This window comes from Podarcis vaucheri (genome assembly GCF_965113315.1).
Source record: "Podarcis vaucheri genome assembly, chromosome: 14".
NCBI classification, from domain to species: domain Eukaryota; kingdom Metazoa; phylum Chordata; class Lepidosauria; order Squamata; family Lacertidae; genus Podarcis; species Podarcis vaucheri.
Window position 1 is genome coordinate 45,465,529 of NC_138752.1, and position 17,376 is coordinate 45,482,904.

Here is a 17,376-nt window from a genome sequence, read left to right on the forward strand (position 1 = left end):
CTCCTCGCCGCCCCTCCTGCAGAGGCTGTTGCGCTTGATCCCCGCGAAGGCTGCGAGGCTGTTTGGACATGTCCTGGGTGCTGCCGGCGCGCGCCCTTCCCCGACGTCTCCCGCTGCCTCACCTGGGCGCCTAGCCGGATCTTCATCGGGCGGAACCCGCCAGGAAGCAGCGCTCTCTCTCCTCCGCCGATCCACTCAGCCAGAGAGAGAGAGCCATGTCCCTTCCGAAAGGTAAGAGAGGGATCTCGCGTGGGTTGCGCGAGTGGCAAGAGGCTCTTTAGCGACTCAGGCAAAGGCCAACTGCTCGCACCCCTGCGCTCCACCCCAGTGCAAACTTCGGTGTTCAGAAATGGATGGCAGGAAACGCACAACGCTCGAAACCGCCAAAAAAAGTAATATTATTTTTTTGGCAAGGATAAGCAATGCAAGATCTCTTGCTGATCTCTCCCAAATGCGAAATGTTTGAGCGCACAAGTCAAATGGAATAATCGTGTGACTATAAATCTGGCCTAACGATAGCTCTGGCACTCCGAGAACGGGATCTTCTTAATTTTGCCCTCTTCTCTTTAAAACCGAAAGGTGGTCACACTGTCTTACTGTTTTGTTTAACCGTTTTTAAAACGAGTTTTGAATTCATTGGTGAGAATGAGATCGGTTGTCCCTGAACTTCCTTGAATGCGTTTTATTTTCCGTCCTTATTATGCCAGTGCAATGTCTTGAGAACAGTGTTGAAAGGCAGTTTGCCAGTACTATTAATTAGGTGATTATTAATGGTTTTGTGGTACAGTAATATCTGGAAGGTGGCTTGCCAGGAACGTGATTGGTGCGGAATCAGAATCACCTCTTTAGGTGTAAAATCTGAGTGTATTTTTCAGTCCAAAATTGTATCGAGGTCTCTGTAATCCACTGTGGGTGCAAACAGATGTGCCAGGTGTGCACCCACAGTGGATTACACAGTGGATTGTATTTTATGATGGATGTATTCTTTTTTTGCCTTGTGTGTGTGTTGTAAACTGCACTAGTGTGAAAGTGTTGTTGTTGTTTAGTCGTGTAAGCCCTGCTCTGCGCAGTGTGTTGCATTGGACAAGGAATACCGCTTTTCTGGTAAGTTATTCAAAAGCGGAGTGATGCTAGACATCTTTTTGGATAAAGAAAATAAACAGGGCACTGATTCAGCTAAAGACTTGTAGAACGTCATGGAATATTGGTGGCACATAGCCTTCCTTCTCCCTACCCCAAACTTACCCCGAGTTATATATTTTGGGGTCACACTAGTGTGCGAGGGTCATTCAACGTAGCGAAGAAATGGAATTTGAAAAGGTGCTTCTGTCTAAAATTTTGTATGGGCGATATTTATTTGGAAGTTTGCGTCCTGCCTTTCTTTGAGAAATAGACTTGATGTAGCTTACAAAAGAAGGGAAAAAGGCATAAAATGTTAATGAAACAGTTCGGATGGCTAAGAAACAAGTTCACGGCTTAAACCTAAGAGCAGGGTTTGAAAAACCAGTTAAGCATAAAAATACAGACGTTGCTAAATTATTGGTGAAATTAAAAGCAGCTTGTCTGAAACTTGACAGAGGGAGCCAACAATCCTCTCTATAACATGTAAATTATTACGTTTATATCCCCCAGTTCCTTCAAGGAGCTCAAGGTGGTGTACGCTGTTTTGTGTTATAAGTAATGCGTATCTTAGAAAAGTGTGTGTTGTCTTTATCTGTCCATATAAACATGAGGGGCAGTGTGGTGCAGCGGTTAGAGCATTGGCCCACCGCAAGGTTCTTTGTGCCTGGCCTTGCAAGGTTGTTGTGAAGATAAAGTGGGTGAGTTGAGTTCCCTAAGAGGCTGGGTGGCGTAATGATTGTATAAGGTACAAACGCATGGAGAAATCAGAAGGCCTTGCAAGGCCCTTATGAGCTTCACAGGCAGTTCTTCCCCTGTGCTGCGCCAGTTCTTTCTACAGATGTTTCATATTTCTGCTCTTATCATCACAGGCTGCGTGAGCTTTGCTCTGTGTCATGCAGCAGCTCTGAGCTGTAACTCAGCCTTGGTGGGATGGGCAGATAGTGTCATGCTTTTGTTTTGGAACACTTGCTCACGTTTCTGTTTCCAAATCTCGGTCCTCTTTGCGTGGGATCCGGCTGCTTGTTCTCGACTGCCTGAACTCTGTCCAAGGGGCAAGATATTGCACAGCTGCTGTGGTCCTTGCCGCATGTCGGAGGATGCAGGGCAGAATAAGAGTCCTGCTGGGGAAAGGTCCTAGCTCACCCGTAGAGATTCCGCCTTGCATGCAGAAGGTCCCGGGTTCAATTTCTGGCATCGCCAGGTAGGGTTGGGAATGTTGCTTGCCTGAATCACTGGAGAGGTGCTTCTGGTAATTGTAGACCAACCGGGCGACCACGATCGACAGGTAGATTGCCAGGGTTATCCAGGTCGACTGCAGGAGTAAAAAGAGATCGCTGGTTGTTCCTGAGCAATGGCGACGCATCCTGCCCCTGCTGGCGCTGCTGTGAAAGCTTTAACTCCCTTAGTTGGTGGCAGAGTGGGAGAAGGAGTGAGGGCTGCGGACTGTTGTGATTGATAGTCTGACACCTTTCCCTCAAAAAACTCAACTCTGGTCTCTTCCCCTAAGGAAAGCTCAACAATTGTGGGCAGTGACAATGGGTAGATCACATTATACTGGGAGTAGATTGCAGTCTCTATAGAGTAGGATGTGTCTGTTGTGGACGATAGATGTAGCTGGATAAAAACCAATGGTCTGATCTGGTATTAGGCAGCTTCCTTTCCTGCTAGGAGTAAGTGGCTGGAGGATGCAGCTGTACAGAGATAGAAGGCAAGATTCAGTCTGAATTCTTGCCATTGGCAACGAGGGATATGGGGAGATGCTTTAAAAGCCCCCAGCATGAACGCAAGTACCCCTGTGGCTCTGCAGAGGTGGAGTCTGAGGCCCTTGTCCTCCTGTCCTGGACAAAATATCAAACCCCTCTTATTTGGAAGCTTCAGCTGCCCCCAAATGCTCCAGCCCGGCTGCTGACTGGCGCCTGTTCCAGAGAGCATAGAATTGTAGAGCTGGAAGGGAGCGCACGTAGATAACCTTGCCCAACCCCCTGCAATGCTGGAATCTTTTGCCCGCTGTGGGGCTTGAACCCACAACCCTGAGATTAAGAGTCTCGTGCTGTACCAGCTAGGTTACCCCAGGTCATGAAAACAACTGCACAATTCAAAGTGTTGGTTATGACCTCTGAAGCCCTATATGACTTGGGCCCAGGCTCCCTGAAAGAATGTGCCTCCCTATACAGTGGTACCTTGGGTTAAGTACTTAATTCATTCCGGAGGTCTGTTCTTAACCTGAAGCACCACTTTAGCTAATGAGGCCTCCTGCTGCCGCCGCGCCGCCGGGGCACGATTTCTGTTCTCATCCTGAAGCAAAGTTCTTAACCTGAAGCACTATTTCTGGGTTAGCAGAGTCTGTAACCTGAAGCGTATGTAACCTGAGATACCACTGTATATGAACCTGCCTGGGTGCCAGGATCCTCGGTCGACCACCTTCTGTCGGTCCCATGAGCATCAGAAGCGCATGGTCGGCGGTGGCACGAAAGGGAGCCTTTTCCCGTGGCCCCAACTTGGTGGAAACCCCTCCCAGGAGAGGTTAGACTAGCTTCCTCCTTGGCAGGCTGAGACTGACTTATTCAGATGGCCCCCAGTGTCCAAAATTCGCCAGGTGCCTTTTGTCATCCAGCAGCCATCTATGTGATGGGTGGTCCTAATGAAGGTGTGGGCTTTGGTCCTGAAGACATAAAATGGACAGACATTTCAAGATGCTATAAGATTATTTAGATTATTCATTCCTTTCGTCCGGGTTGGAGCATGGCCTGAGGGTGGGTCCCAAGGGCCTGGGGGACAGGTTGGGGGGGGCGTCATTTATTTCCTGGGACTGAGGTTTAGCATCCTTGTCCTGCACCTAGAATTTCCAAGGCTGCTGAAGTGGTTTAATCCTAGTTGGGGAGGAAAAGGCTTCAAAGTTTGGAAAACAGCTTGGTTTGTGCCGACACTGCAGTTAATTGTACAAAAAACATATACTGGCCTGCAACCCCGTGCCCATTGAATAAACCCCATTGAGCACAGTGGGAATTGTAAGCGTATGAAAATGGAATTGTGTTTGTCACTTTTGGCCGGGCAGCACACCTGAGCTGTGTGTGTTCTGCTTAAGATAAAAAAAAAAAAAAAATTAAATACAAGGGAATGTCCCTTTCTGGGATTACAGTTGGAACAAGAATGCTTCGTTATTTGTTAATTCCCCACATCAAAGGCCGGGGAACCCTTTTAAGTACTCTGTTAATGACTACTGGGGTATGGCCCGCACGTTGTTTGCATAGTTAGGCATAATAGAGTAATTACTACTTGCGTAACTGGCAAGAAGAGAGAGAGAGAGAGACGGCTAGATACCGAAATGTTCTTTGCGTTTCGGTGTTCTCATTTGCCAGGCTGGCTTTATGGCAGGCTCGTAAATAGCAGATTGCCCGATTTGCCTGCGGTGGGTAAGAATCTCTTGCCTGCAAATGAACTGGGAGAATTTTGAAAACAGGAGGACAGTTGTCCATCAATGACTAACATAGGTATGTGCAGGCAGGCAGATGAGTCAACAAATATGTATGGGCAGGCAGGCAATGTTTTTCTGGTTGGGCTAAGTAACTTTGGTCCAAGGGTGAGGAACCAGATGTTGATGGACTACAGCTCCCACAATCCCTGACCATTGGGCCATCTTTCCTGGGGCTGCTGGGAATTGGAGTCCAGGAACATCTGGAGCAGAGCTTTCCAAACTGTGTGTCATGACGTCAGTGTGTTCTAGGTGTGTCACGCCCCCTGCACTCCTCCTGGGGCTGGAAAGGGGTTAGTTCAACCTCCAGTTTGCTAGTAAAACTGAATTATTGTGTTGCAAAATGATGCACGTCTAAAAAGTGTGTCACTGACATGAAAAGTTTGGAAAGCTCTGATCTGGAGGGTCGTAAGTTCCTGTATTAATGGACCTAATGTTCTACCACTGAGCTACAGTCTTGTGGAATAGAGTTTTGCTGGAGACAGCCAGAAGCTTTTGGAAATGCCTCAAAAGCTGGTGTGATAAAAGCAAGCGGTTGCTGTGTTGTAAAAATCAGTCCTTAATATCCTTTCGGCACATACTTGGAGGCCTGTCATCGCCCACTTCCCTTTTGGCAAGTTTGCAGAAATCTCTGATAATACCCAAAGGTGACACAGGAAATCACTTAATGAAGTGGGCTAATTTATTTGGACCATTTTTTTAAAAAAAACAAACCCTCTAAACTACTCCAAAACCACTTTGTATGTGGGTTTTAAAATAAGTTGGAAATGGAAAGCTGTAGGGTCATTGTGCCATTTATTTTTTTAAAGGTGTGTGTAACTGCTTATCTTACTTGCCAAACTGCAAAATGAACAGAAAGTGATTTGCAGCAATAGAATATTTGGTCAATATATTAAAAACTATACATTCAGGTTACCAGACCTCCAGTTCTGACCAGTCTCCAGGTTTGCCTTCCCCTGACAGGTAGACGGCTTGAATCTTCAGGTGGGTGAGAATGCCTTTAATAGAGTAAAAGAATATTAAGAAGATTATGCATGTTGTATGCGAGCGTTAGCCCAGCAGGACGTGGCTGCAAATTATAGCATAGAACCTCTGGGAGACCTGTCCTCCTCTGCTCCCCTCTCCCAATTAACCTCCATCTCCAGGGCCTGTCCCTGTGACATCACCAGTTCTCAGGCTTGGGCCCTGAAATCTCAGGATCTGGGATGCTCCTGATCTGGCAGTCCCATTGAAGATACATAAATCAGCAGTCGTGGAAGAGCATGATGAGCCCCAAGTAGAATTAAACGACAGAAATCCTGATGCAGGTGTCTCCCCACTGATGGGGGTTACATTCCCCGGTACCACACCAAATTGTGTATAGTGGGGAACACCATCTAAAAAGCCGAACTCGGTCCAAAATCCACAAAACCCCCCACCAAAACGATTCCTTCCAAACTCTAGCTCTCCACAGTTCTCAAACGTTGGTGCAAAGGCTCATGGGATTTCAAGCTGTGTTCCCACTCTTTTTGTGCCATTTTTACTGTTTAAATCTATTTATTTAAATATTTCCTGGCGCTGCACGTAGATGCGGTTGCACGTGAGTCAAAATGCATGTAAGTGGGGAAAACATTCGGAAACCAAAGCGCAGCTTCCGATTCGGGTTCCAAAGAACGTTTGCAAACAGGAACACTCACTTCCAGGTCTGCGGCGTTTGGGAGCCAAAGCGTTCGACTCGCAAGGTGTTCACAAACCAAGGTACAGCTGTATTAACATCACATACAAAAGCCACCTGCATGACCTTGTGTTAACTGAGCATATAAAGACATGCAACGACCTGGGCTGTTTCTCACCTAAAGATGCAACAGGTTGTTAAAGAAAAGATGGCTGCCAGTATGCTCTTTCTGTGAGCTAATCCATGGTCAGTCCTAGTTCAGGGGTGGGGAACCTGTGGCTTTCCCACTGTTGCTGGATCAATATACTTCTGACCATTGCCCAAGGGGCTGATGGGAATTGTTGTCAGTTACCTGAGCATTCCTATATGTGTCTACTCAGAAGTAAGCCCCATTAATGGGATTGGGTTATTATTGGGTTAATGGAATAATAATGGAATGATGATGATGATGATAAATATAATAAGTATAATTATTATAAATAAAAAATAGGTTAATGGAATAATAGTTTAATGGAATTAATGGAAGTTTTTATAGGATTGCACTGAAAGTGGACTTTATTGGATGCTCACCCATAAGAAAACACTACTTTGGGCTATTATGAATAAAAACCTTTAATATATTTATATATTAATTAATACAGCAAACTTCTTTTTATTATAAGTATCCAATCTTCTTCAACTTAAAGCAGCAGAATATTTTCTTGGAGAAGCAACATAAATAAAATAAAAGTTTAAAATAAAGTATAAATAAATATTATTGGTATTATTATTATAACTGGATGTGATCAAAGTATGATCCTTTCAATAGCTATTATCTATTAGCTTTGCAAATAATGCTGTATCTTGTGCTGCTGCTTGCATGTTTGTGTTTGCTTAACCTCATGTGGAAAGGATGCTGGGGAATTATCACCTGTGCAGGTGAGTGAGCCTGGAAGGCATCACTGGCTTGTCAGGTGCCTTTACAGGTGAGCGTGATGACAAGGAACTTGAATAATTTTTTCAAAACATAGGAAGCTGCCTTATACCTGAGTCAGACCGTTGGTCCATGTAGGTCAGTATTGTCTACACTGACTGGCAGGAGCCCTCAAGGGTTTCAGGCAGGAGTCTCTCACCCCTATGTGGAGATGTCAGAGATTAAACCTGGGCCCCTTCTGCCTGCATAGCAAATGCTTTACTACAGAGCCCTATGGAGGGAAATTATATTTTCAACACAGTTGCTGGAAGTTTTGAGGTGAATTTGGAAAGTGGTTTTGTGTTAATTGCGTTTTTGGGGAGTACAGTGATATCTCGGGTTAAGTACTTAATTCGTTCCGGAGGTCCGTTCTTAACCTGAAACTGTTCTTAACCTGAAGCACCACTTTAGCTAATGGGGCCTCCTGCTGCTGCTGCTGCGCCGCCAGAGCCCGATTTCTGTTCTTATCCTGAAGCAAAGTTCTTATCCTGAAGCACTATTTCTGGGTTAGCGGAGTGTGTAACCTGAAGCATATGTAACCCGAGGTACCACTGTATTTTAAATATGTAGTGGCATTATATTACAAAATACTATTTTTAATTTTTGTTCACCTCCTTTTGGCAACGCCTGCAGCCATGCTGATGCCAAACGTATTGCTCTGCTTTCCTTTTCATTTAAATATGTGGAATTTTATTCAGTTCTCACAGATTTCACATATAATTCCAATATGTAATGCATTTGTACCTCGGAAGTTGAACAGAATTCATTCTGGAAGTTTGTTCGACTTCTGGAATGTTCGACTTTCAAAGCACGGCTTCCGATTGGCTATAGGAAGCTCCTGCAGCCAATTGGAAGCCGTGGAAGCCCCGTCAAATGTTCAGCTTCCGAAAGAACGTTCGAAAACTGGAACACTCACTTCCGGTTTTTGATCCTTCAGCAGCCGGAACGTTCGACTCCCAAGGCATTGGGGAACCGAGTGTGGTGATCACACAGGGCCCCTGGACGTTTCACCACTTTATTTCTCGCTGCCACCACCCAGGCCCAGTCAGGGTTAAATTGGAACACAAACTTCTGTTTATTTATTGCAGTTTAACAAGTGTGTGGTTTCATAAATGGTCTCAGTCAATTACAATCATGGGCTGCCTATCCAGACCTATAACTTCCGCTACCTGCTCTCACTCACTAAACCACCTCTCAGATATTTACTTGTCTTCCTAGCTCCCTAACTGTTCCTGACTCAGCTTATTTCGCTACACTAACTCAACCTACCCACAGACTCTATTCACTCCCACTCCAACCAACCACCCAACTCCCAACGAACTCCCTGTTTCCCCTTCCCAGAGCTGGTTTTATAGTCCCTCTGACTCCACCCCCTCGGTTCTGATTGGGTAACCTGTTTAACTATTTCACCTCCAGCACTCTCATATGTTAGCGTCACACTGAGGTACGTCTACCATTCTTTCGTTTTATCAACGTCTTACCCTGTTTTCCAATCCCCCCCTACCTCTTTGCTGCACCCCATCTTCCCTCTTTTGTATCCTAATCACAGTACAATGATTTCTAAATCTTTCCGTTGCTCATAACTCAAATCCTGCTCGCGTATTCATCATATTATAATATCCCTTTAAATGCACTGCTTTCTTTGGGACCACATCAGCAAGACCAAGTGGGGTGTCTTGTTGTTTGAGCAGTCCAGGACCTCCATAATAATTTAATAATAATAACAATAATTTTATTATTTATACCCTGCCCATCTGACTGGCTTTCCCCAGCCACTCTGGGAGGCTTGCAGCAAAATATAAAAACATAATAAAACGTAAAACATTTAAAACTCCCAGATATGTGCAGGGCTGCTTTCCATATACGCTGCTGAGATTTGCGCCCGGGACAAATGGATGTCAACAGCAATTTCTGTCTCACCTTTCTTCCATCCTGGAACTCAAATCGGCATACCTCCTGTTCTGAGATGGTCAGCCGCCTAGATACTGACCAGAAGCGGACCTACTTTGCTTCCTCAGGCCCTCTTGCATCTTCAGACCAAAACCTAGGACCATAATGTGAACTGCTGTGGTATATATTTGCAAGAATAATAATATACAGCTGTCTTAAAGCAGGCGTAGCAAATATTGCACACCCTCCAGTTATTGGACTCCAATTCCCATCACCCACTACTATCATAGCCAATGGAGGGGCCTCCACATTGGGCATCACTGCCATAAATGAATAAAAATCACTTCCTTCTGAATCCGGTTAAGCTGATGCATAAATTTGGCCATGGCATCTTTATTAAGCCCTCAAGGAAAGGAAGTGAGCTTGAGTCAGAATGGAAGTTTCCGTTGTGTACTTTGGTGGTGGTTGTTGTTTAGTCGTTTAGTCGTGTCCGACTCTTCATGACCCCATGGACCAGAGCACGCCAGGCACTCCTGCCTTCCAATGCCTCCCCCAGTTTGGTCAAACTCATGCTGGTAGCTTCGAGAACACTGTCCAGCCATCTCGTCCTCTGTCCTCCCTTCTCCTTGTGCCCTCTATCTTTCCCAACAATAGGGTCTTTTCCAGGGAGTCTTCTCTTCTCATGAGGTGGCCAAAGTCTTGGAGCCTCAGCTTCTGGATCTGTCCTTCCAGTGAGCACTCAGGGCTGATTTCCTTCAGAATGGAGAGGTTTGATCTTCTTGCAGTCCATGGGACTCTCAAGAGTCTCCTCCAGCACCATAATTCAAAAGCATCAATTCTTTGGTGGTTATTATTATTATTATTATTATTATTATTATTATTGAAAGACAGGATGTGAGAGGCAGCATGGTGTAGTGGCTAGAGCACTGGTCTGGCTTGGGCTTAGGAGTGATGGGAATTGTCCAGTCCAACAATGCTTGGAGATGCTATAGGTTTCCTGGCTCTGTAGCGTAACCTACTTCACAAAGTGGGTGTGAGGTAGGGGGGTGTGTGTGTGTAAATGGGTTGGCTGTGGAGAAATAATTGTCTATGCTACCTTGAACTCCTTGGAGATACGACAGGATAAAAGTGTAGTTAACACCAGAACTGGATATTCTGTTCTGAAGGGGGGGAAATGGTGCAATAACTACATTAGGGCAATTCCTTTGTTTGGACCAACCAAAATGTTGCAGAGGTGTGTCTGTGTATTTCATTGCTCATCTTGCTTTTTATCCCGCAGAATTCTTCAGGCTGGATGTTTAAATAAACCGTCAGGGAAGAGGGTGAGGAAGATTAAAATCTGGGCATGTGGGGAAAGTTTGCAGGTCTACAGTTCATAATAATCCTTGGCTGGTATGCGGGCAGGAGTTTCTTTGACAGACCTGTCCCATCCTTTTTTGCCTTGAACATCTTATCTTTCTTTGCTTGGAAGGAAGCCCCATGGATTGCAGTGGGATTTCTCCCAAGGAAATGTGTGAAGGATTGTGGTCAGCAGGTTTTGCATACCATTTCCCGCCTCCAAACTTTCTCTCCCACATTTCCCTCCTCCCCAGTAACACTTGTCAACACTGCATGGATTCTGAAGAGGTGGATTGGGGTCGCCAAAGGCTTGCTGTTCTGAATTTGTTGATTCTTTGCTGACTGGGCTACCCTGGGTGGTGGCTGGCGCCCGTAGGTGCTTTTACGGCGGAAGGCCGGGGGGCCCACAGTAGGCAGAGCCAGGATTGTTAGCTGACCCCCTATTCTTCTCACAAGGTTCCCAGAATTCCCTGGGAAGAGGAATGGATGGTTTAAACGTAACAAACTACTGCTCCCAGGATTCTTTGCAGGAAGCCGTGACAGTGTTAGGGTGCCCAAACTTTTTTCAGAGAGGGCCAGATTTGATGAAGTGAACATGCATGAGGGCTGACCAAAATTGCTGAGCATTTTAAAGGATTGAACTTGTTGAGCATTTTTTAAAATTGACATTGTTGAGCTTTTTTTTAGGATTTTACCACGGCAGGAGATAGACTGCCATAGGGGCTGGATTAAACTGACTGGTGGGCTGGATTAGGCCCCCGAAACGGACTTTGGAAATGCCTCGTTTAAAGTGTTACAATACCGCTTTAAACAAATAGTGTGTAGACCAGGGGTGTAGACCAGGGTGGGACGAAGGTGGGCTCATCAGTTGTCTTTTCCGCATTAGGTATCCCACCGAGGTTTCAACAACTGAGGGGGATCTTGCTTCCAGTGAGGTGGTGTGCAGGATTCTTGCTGGGTTTCAGTGAGGGACGCCACAACACGTCCCTGTGGGTTGAGCTGAGTGTGTGTGTGTGTGTGTGTTTAACCAGAGAGAATCTGGATTTGCATTTCCTGTCTATTGGCGTGTAAACCTCTTATGAGTCAGCACCGTCATGTTTCTGAATGAAGAAACTGATTCACTGGCAGAAGTGTGTAGGCTGGGCACGGCTTCCTGGCCCTTGAAGCAAGCGGCTCTGCCTTTTAAAGGGGAAATGGTGTGGCCTTGAGTTGTGACAGGGTTTGCCGTACAAGTACAGTGGTACCTTGGGTTAAGCACCGTATTTTTCGCTCCATAAGACGCACCAGACCACAAGACGCACCTAGTTTTTGGAGGAGGAAAACAAGAAAAAAAATATTCTGAATCTCAGAAGCCAGAACAGCAAGAGGGATCGCTGCGCAGCGAAAGCAGCAATCCCTCTTCCTGTTCTGGCTTCTGGGATAGCTGCGCAGCCTGCATTCGCTCCATAAGACGCACACACATTTCCCCTTACTTTTTAGGAGGGAAAAAGTGAGTCTTATAGAGCAAAAAATACAGTACTTAATTCGTTCTGGAGGTCCGTTCTTAACCTGAAACTGTTCTTAACCTGAGGTACCACTTTAGCTAATGGGGCTTCCCACTGCCGCTGTGCTGCCGGAGCCCGATTTCTGTTCTCATCCTGAAGCAAAGTTCTTAACCCGAGGTAATATTTCTGGGTTAGTCTGTAACCTGAAGCGTATGTAGCCCAAGGTACCACTGGTTCAGTTTCCGTTTCCCTTATGTGTTGGAGGTCTGGGTTCAGGGGCGAATGTTGGTAATGTGGCTCTCTGAGCAAGGACAAAATTTCGTGCCCCCTCTCAGCTCTAAATACTCACATTCCGCCCCGCCCCCCGCCGGTTCACGTTTTGGAGAAAAAAAGGAGAAGACTAAGTCCAAGTAATAATAAATTCAAATTTCTAAGCCTGGTGCCTGAAAGTTGTTTGAGGGGCCTGTCTCTCCTACCCCCCCCTCCCTGGAATGGGTCAACATTTATAAACCCAACAGGCAAAATGCATTCCTTGTGTAGAAAATCGTAGAACTGGCTAGAGGGGATTAGATTTCTTCCTTTGTTTAAAAGCAGCAGCAGCAACAATACTGAACAGTTTGAGCTTTTTAATGTGGCATTGCACATCTGAGCTATCTGGAGAGTAGAATAATATGGTGCAGTAGGAGATATTGGGAACTAACAAGACCTGATTGATGCCAGAATAATAATAATAATTAATAATAATTTTCATTTGTACACTGCCCATCTGACTGGGTTGCCCTGGCCACTCTGGGTGGCTTGCAACAAAATATTAAAAACACAATAAAACAGGGGTTGGCAAGGCTTACCCGCGATTTCCGGCTCCTGCGTCTGTGCAGACGTGATTTCCGGCAACGTGGAAGTGAGTCCCCATGCTGTGCTGTGCCAGTTTAGTGCAGCGCATGGGGACTCGTTGAGCGGGCGACTCAGTTCGGGGGTAGCTCGTGGGCCAGTTAAATGACCCCCCCCCCAAGGGCCGCTTGTGGCCCACGGACCTTAGGTTGCCTACCCCTGCAATAAAACCTCAATAAAACCACAATAAAAACTACCCTTTACAGGGACTGCCTTCAGATGTCTTCTAAAAATCAGGCGTTTATTTCTTTGACATCTGATGAGAAGGTGTTCCACAGGGAGGGTGTGATTAGTTAATGGAACTTCTCCACTGAGAATATTGATCTGTTAGTATAACAAGGTCTTAATTTTGCTCATTAAGATAGTTAAAGAAAGGGGGCCCTTGTGTCTTTGAAGTTGTCTCTCTTCATTATGTCTTTAATTGCCCTCTTGTGTCTGCTGAGAGGTTCCTTGTAACTTCACTTCTTGCCATGAGGGAACTGCCAGAAGGCCCTCTAGGCTGGACCTCCGTGTCCGGGCTGAACGGTGGGGTTGGAGACGCCCCTTCAGTGTTATTATATTTTAATGCACAAACAGACAGCTTGAAACAGGCATCAACTGCATAACGCTAGTTGGCCAAGAGATTGTCCCAACTTGGAGAAACTTGGCTCCGTTGCATCTGCCATGTTGTGATATTAATTGGTTGACGCTGCCAAATCCGGTAGTTCCATCGAGGTAGACGTGTCCCACTGTGTCCTGGTAACCTAACCCAAATTGGTCTGGTGTATTGCCGAAGCATAAAGGGGGAGAGTGTCCCAGTGTCCATTGCACGGAGGTTGCATGCATGCCTGAACATGTGCAAAATCAGGGCTGGTTTATTTACAGCACAAGAGCTGAGATTCCTGACATCGAAACGAGTGTGCAACGTGGAAACAAGCACCTAGCGCAGCAGCCGTTTTTAATCTGGTCTAGGCGACCCCACAAAGTTGGTACATTTCCAGGTAAAAAAGTGGGTCATGTTGTGATTCTCCCCCCCCCCCACCCCAAATAATCTTTATTAGTTTTCCGGTTACATATTCCACATACACATAATGTGTCGCGTTTTACATTTATAAATGGGTGGCGGCTAACAGATTGAGGTTGAATCCTGACAAGACAGAAGTACTGTTTTGGGGGGACAGGAGGCGGGTGGGTGTGGAGGACTCCCTGGTCCTGAATGGAGTAACTGTGCCCCTGAAGGACCAGGTGCGCAGCCCGGGAGTCATTCTGGACTCACAGCTGTCCATGGAAGCGCAGGTCAATTCTGTGTCCAGGGCAGCTGTTTATCAGCTCCATCTGGTACGCAGGCTGAGACCCTACCTGCCCGCAGACTGGGCGGGGTATAAATAATAAATTATTATTATTATTTATTTATTATACTTGCACTTAGGAGCATGTTGTGATTCTTTTAATAGAATGCGATGCATAAGAGAGGGAAGGTTTGTGTGGTGGGAGACGTTATCTCTGGGGAAACAAACAGTGCCGTCTTGGAACTTGGCGAGGCAGGAAATTAATAGTGCAGCAAGCTGAAGGGGCTGTGCTGGGAATGGGGCAAGTTCCTTCTGGCTGGTGGTGGCTGCAGATAGTGGAAGGAAATGCGGGTTGGGGTTATCCAGTAAGACAGGAAGGACGGGCCGAAAGAGCCATCAGGTGCCTGAGCCTCTTAAGTACGCCTACAGCTCTTGAAACCCACCAGCTCTTCCTTCCCCTTTCTGCACAATGAAAATGGAAGTTATTCTGAACCCTGAAGGCTAATCATGCTGCTTCTGGGAGGTGCTAATCTGGATCTTGTGCTGCCAGGTCTGTGCACGAGAGGCAGTGTGGTGTAGTGCTTAGTGTTGGACCCGAGAGACCAGGGTTCCAATCCCCACTCGGCCATGAAGCTCACTGGGTTGACCTCTCAGCCTAACCTACCTCACAGGGTTGTTGTGAGGTTGAAATGAGGGTTGTGCATTTCATCCCGAGCTCCTTGGAGACAAAGGTCAAAGGCCCATCAAGTCCAACATCTTTGATCACAGCCAGATGCTTGCCAGCAAGACCTGAGTGGAACAGCATTTCCCCACTTGTAATTCCCAGCAGCTGGCATCCAAAGGCAGACTGCCTGATAGCTCAGTTGGTTAGAGCGTGGTGCTGATAATGCCAAGGCTGCAGGTTTGATCCCCGTTTGGGACAACTGCATATTCCTGCATTGCAGGGAGCTGGACTGATCCCCTACAAAATTCCAGCCATTGTGGCTAGTAGCTATTGCAGCTGGGTGATCCAGAAAGCATAAAACAAAGCAGTCACATATTCTGCAAATAACATTTAATAATAAATTGATTTATATACAGTACTGATCTTCACCAATCAAAAGATCCTAGTGTAATGTACTTCATATAAATAATAATAAAAAAGCATGATACAGCATAATAGTAAAATAATTATAATAATCATTTTTATATTATACTGTACTGTGCTTTGTTGGCATCCGTCTGTCTCAAGAGACAATGGAGTATGCCTCTGTGGGTCATGTCCAACCACAGCATGATATACGACACAGGAATGTTTAAGTGTTACATTGATCACTTAAACACCAACACACTTGCCCTTGTCTCCTGCCACACCCTTTGAGAACCACTGTCTTAGATCATGAGGTTCTTAGATGTAGACCTAGATCTCTTGAGCTAATAATAGGTCAAGAGAGGACTCTGGGAGGATGGAAGTTGCGCTCAGCAAAGTTTGCTCCATCAAGTGGAGTTTGCTTTCTTTTTGCTGCTGCGCAAGCGAAATTAACGTTGTCTTGCCTTGTTCTCTGTTTGCATTGGCCAGCTTTGTGACTCGGCTCTGAATGTCTTTCCCCCTTTGTTCTGGCTTGCAGAGAAACAAATATAATACGTTAGTATTACTCGACCATCATTTGGAGGGCTACGGATTCTCCGCCTCTGGCCCACTCCATCATCCTTGTTTACCCTAGTGGGAAACTCGCAAACAGGTCACTAGTGCAATGACTGTCTCCTGCTGTCACCCCCCAGAATCTGGTGGCATTTTTGCCTCTCATCCCGGGCTTTCAAAGCAGCCAAGCTGACTAGCCAAGCAGCCACTGATTGTCTCAATCCCCCATGAATGTCCCCAATGCTCTGCGATTCCTGGAAAGCTTCTGGACATGACGCAGAAGCAGAGTTCTCTCTTGTGTAGACCAGGCTGCCTTGCTGACTAGTTACAGCCTTGCATTTCTGGAGCGCCTTTGTACAAGAGCTCCACATAGTGGCTTTGGGTTTATTTTTAAAACAGTGTTTAAAGCATTGACTCGAGTCGCTGCTTTTCTTTTTTAAAACAAGTATCCCTTCTCCTTTTCTTTAGGTGAATTTTTTTCGCTTTCCACCCGGCGTTGCCCGTTTAATTCAAACTCTGTCAGCTAGCAACACTTCCTGTTGACGCCCTCCCTTATTGGCTGGTGTTTCGCAGAAGCCAAATAAAGCAACAGTATATAAAGAGAGGATGTCAGGCCGGCTGCTGTGGAGAGAGCTTTTTGTGTGGGTGGCTCAGTTGTGAATGGGATCATAACTGCGGCTAGCTCTCTTATCTTCCTGGCAGCATTGACAAAAAAAAGGGGGGGGAACTGTTATTTTTGTTTCATTTCCTTTTTCGAGGCTGAAACTGTGTTGCAGCCTGTAAAATCCGCAAGCATTTGGCTGGAAGTTACTGCACTTTCAACTTTCTCACCGGTGTGATTCTCTTGAATTTTCTTTCACTGCTTCAGATTATTGGTGCTTTTGTAATAATAATAATAATAATAATAATAATTAATAATAAATTATTATTTATATCTCGCCCTCCCCAGCCGAAGCCGGGCTCAGAGCGGCTAACAGTAAAACAATAAAACATTCTAAAATCATTTCATTATGAAATTAATTCCAATCAAGTTAATGGCAACCATTGGGCTAGAAGTTCTGTGAGGATTGCCAAAGGAGGGGGTCAGGCTGTGCCCTGACCAAAGGCCTGGTGGAACAGCTCTGTCTTGCAGGCCCTGCAGAAAGATGTCAAGTCCCGCAGGGCTCTAGTCTCTTGTGACAGAGCGTTCCACCAGATCGGAGCCACAGCCGAAAAAGCCCTGGCTCTGGTCGAGGCCAGCCTAACCTCTCTCCTTATGAAGGGTCAGGCCCGAAAACTAGACTCTTTGGAAATTTTTGTGGGCAGGGCTAAGGTTGGTCAGTGTGACATACCACAACCCTCAATACAAGCAGTCACAGGCATTGAAAATTCAAGAGTACAGTATTCATTTATTTACGTTTATATCCCGCCTTTTCTCCAAGGACTCACCGGGTTGTGCATGGTTCTCCCCCATTCTTTTCATCCTCTTAACAGCCCTCCGAGGTAGACTATAGGCTAAGGGACTGTGATGGGCCCAAGGTCACCCAGTGAGCTTTCAAAGGTGTGAGTTTGGACCCTGGTCTCTCAAGTCCTGCAACACTCTAACCACTGCACCCTAAAAAGGTAAAGGGACCCCTGACCATTAGGTCCAGTTGTGGACGATTCTGGGGTTGCGGCGCTCATCTCGCTTTATTGGCCGAGGGAG

General features: G+C 46.0%; 1 protein-coding gene across 1 annotated transcript in view; it reads left to right on the forward strand.

Moving 5' to 3' along the window:
* The first annotated feature begins 32 nt into the window (after positions 1–32).
* Positions 33–17,376, forward strand: part of MAP2K3 (mitogen-activated protein kinase kinase 3) — a 70,944-nt gene continuing 53,600 nt past the window's right edge. The window contains exon 1 of the mRNA XM_082199872.1: positions 33–231. Coding sequence (XP_082055998.1) covers positions 216–231 — 16 coding nt within the window. The 5' untranslated portion in view covers positions 33–215. The remainder of the gene's footprint in view (positions 232–17,376) is intronic.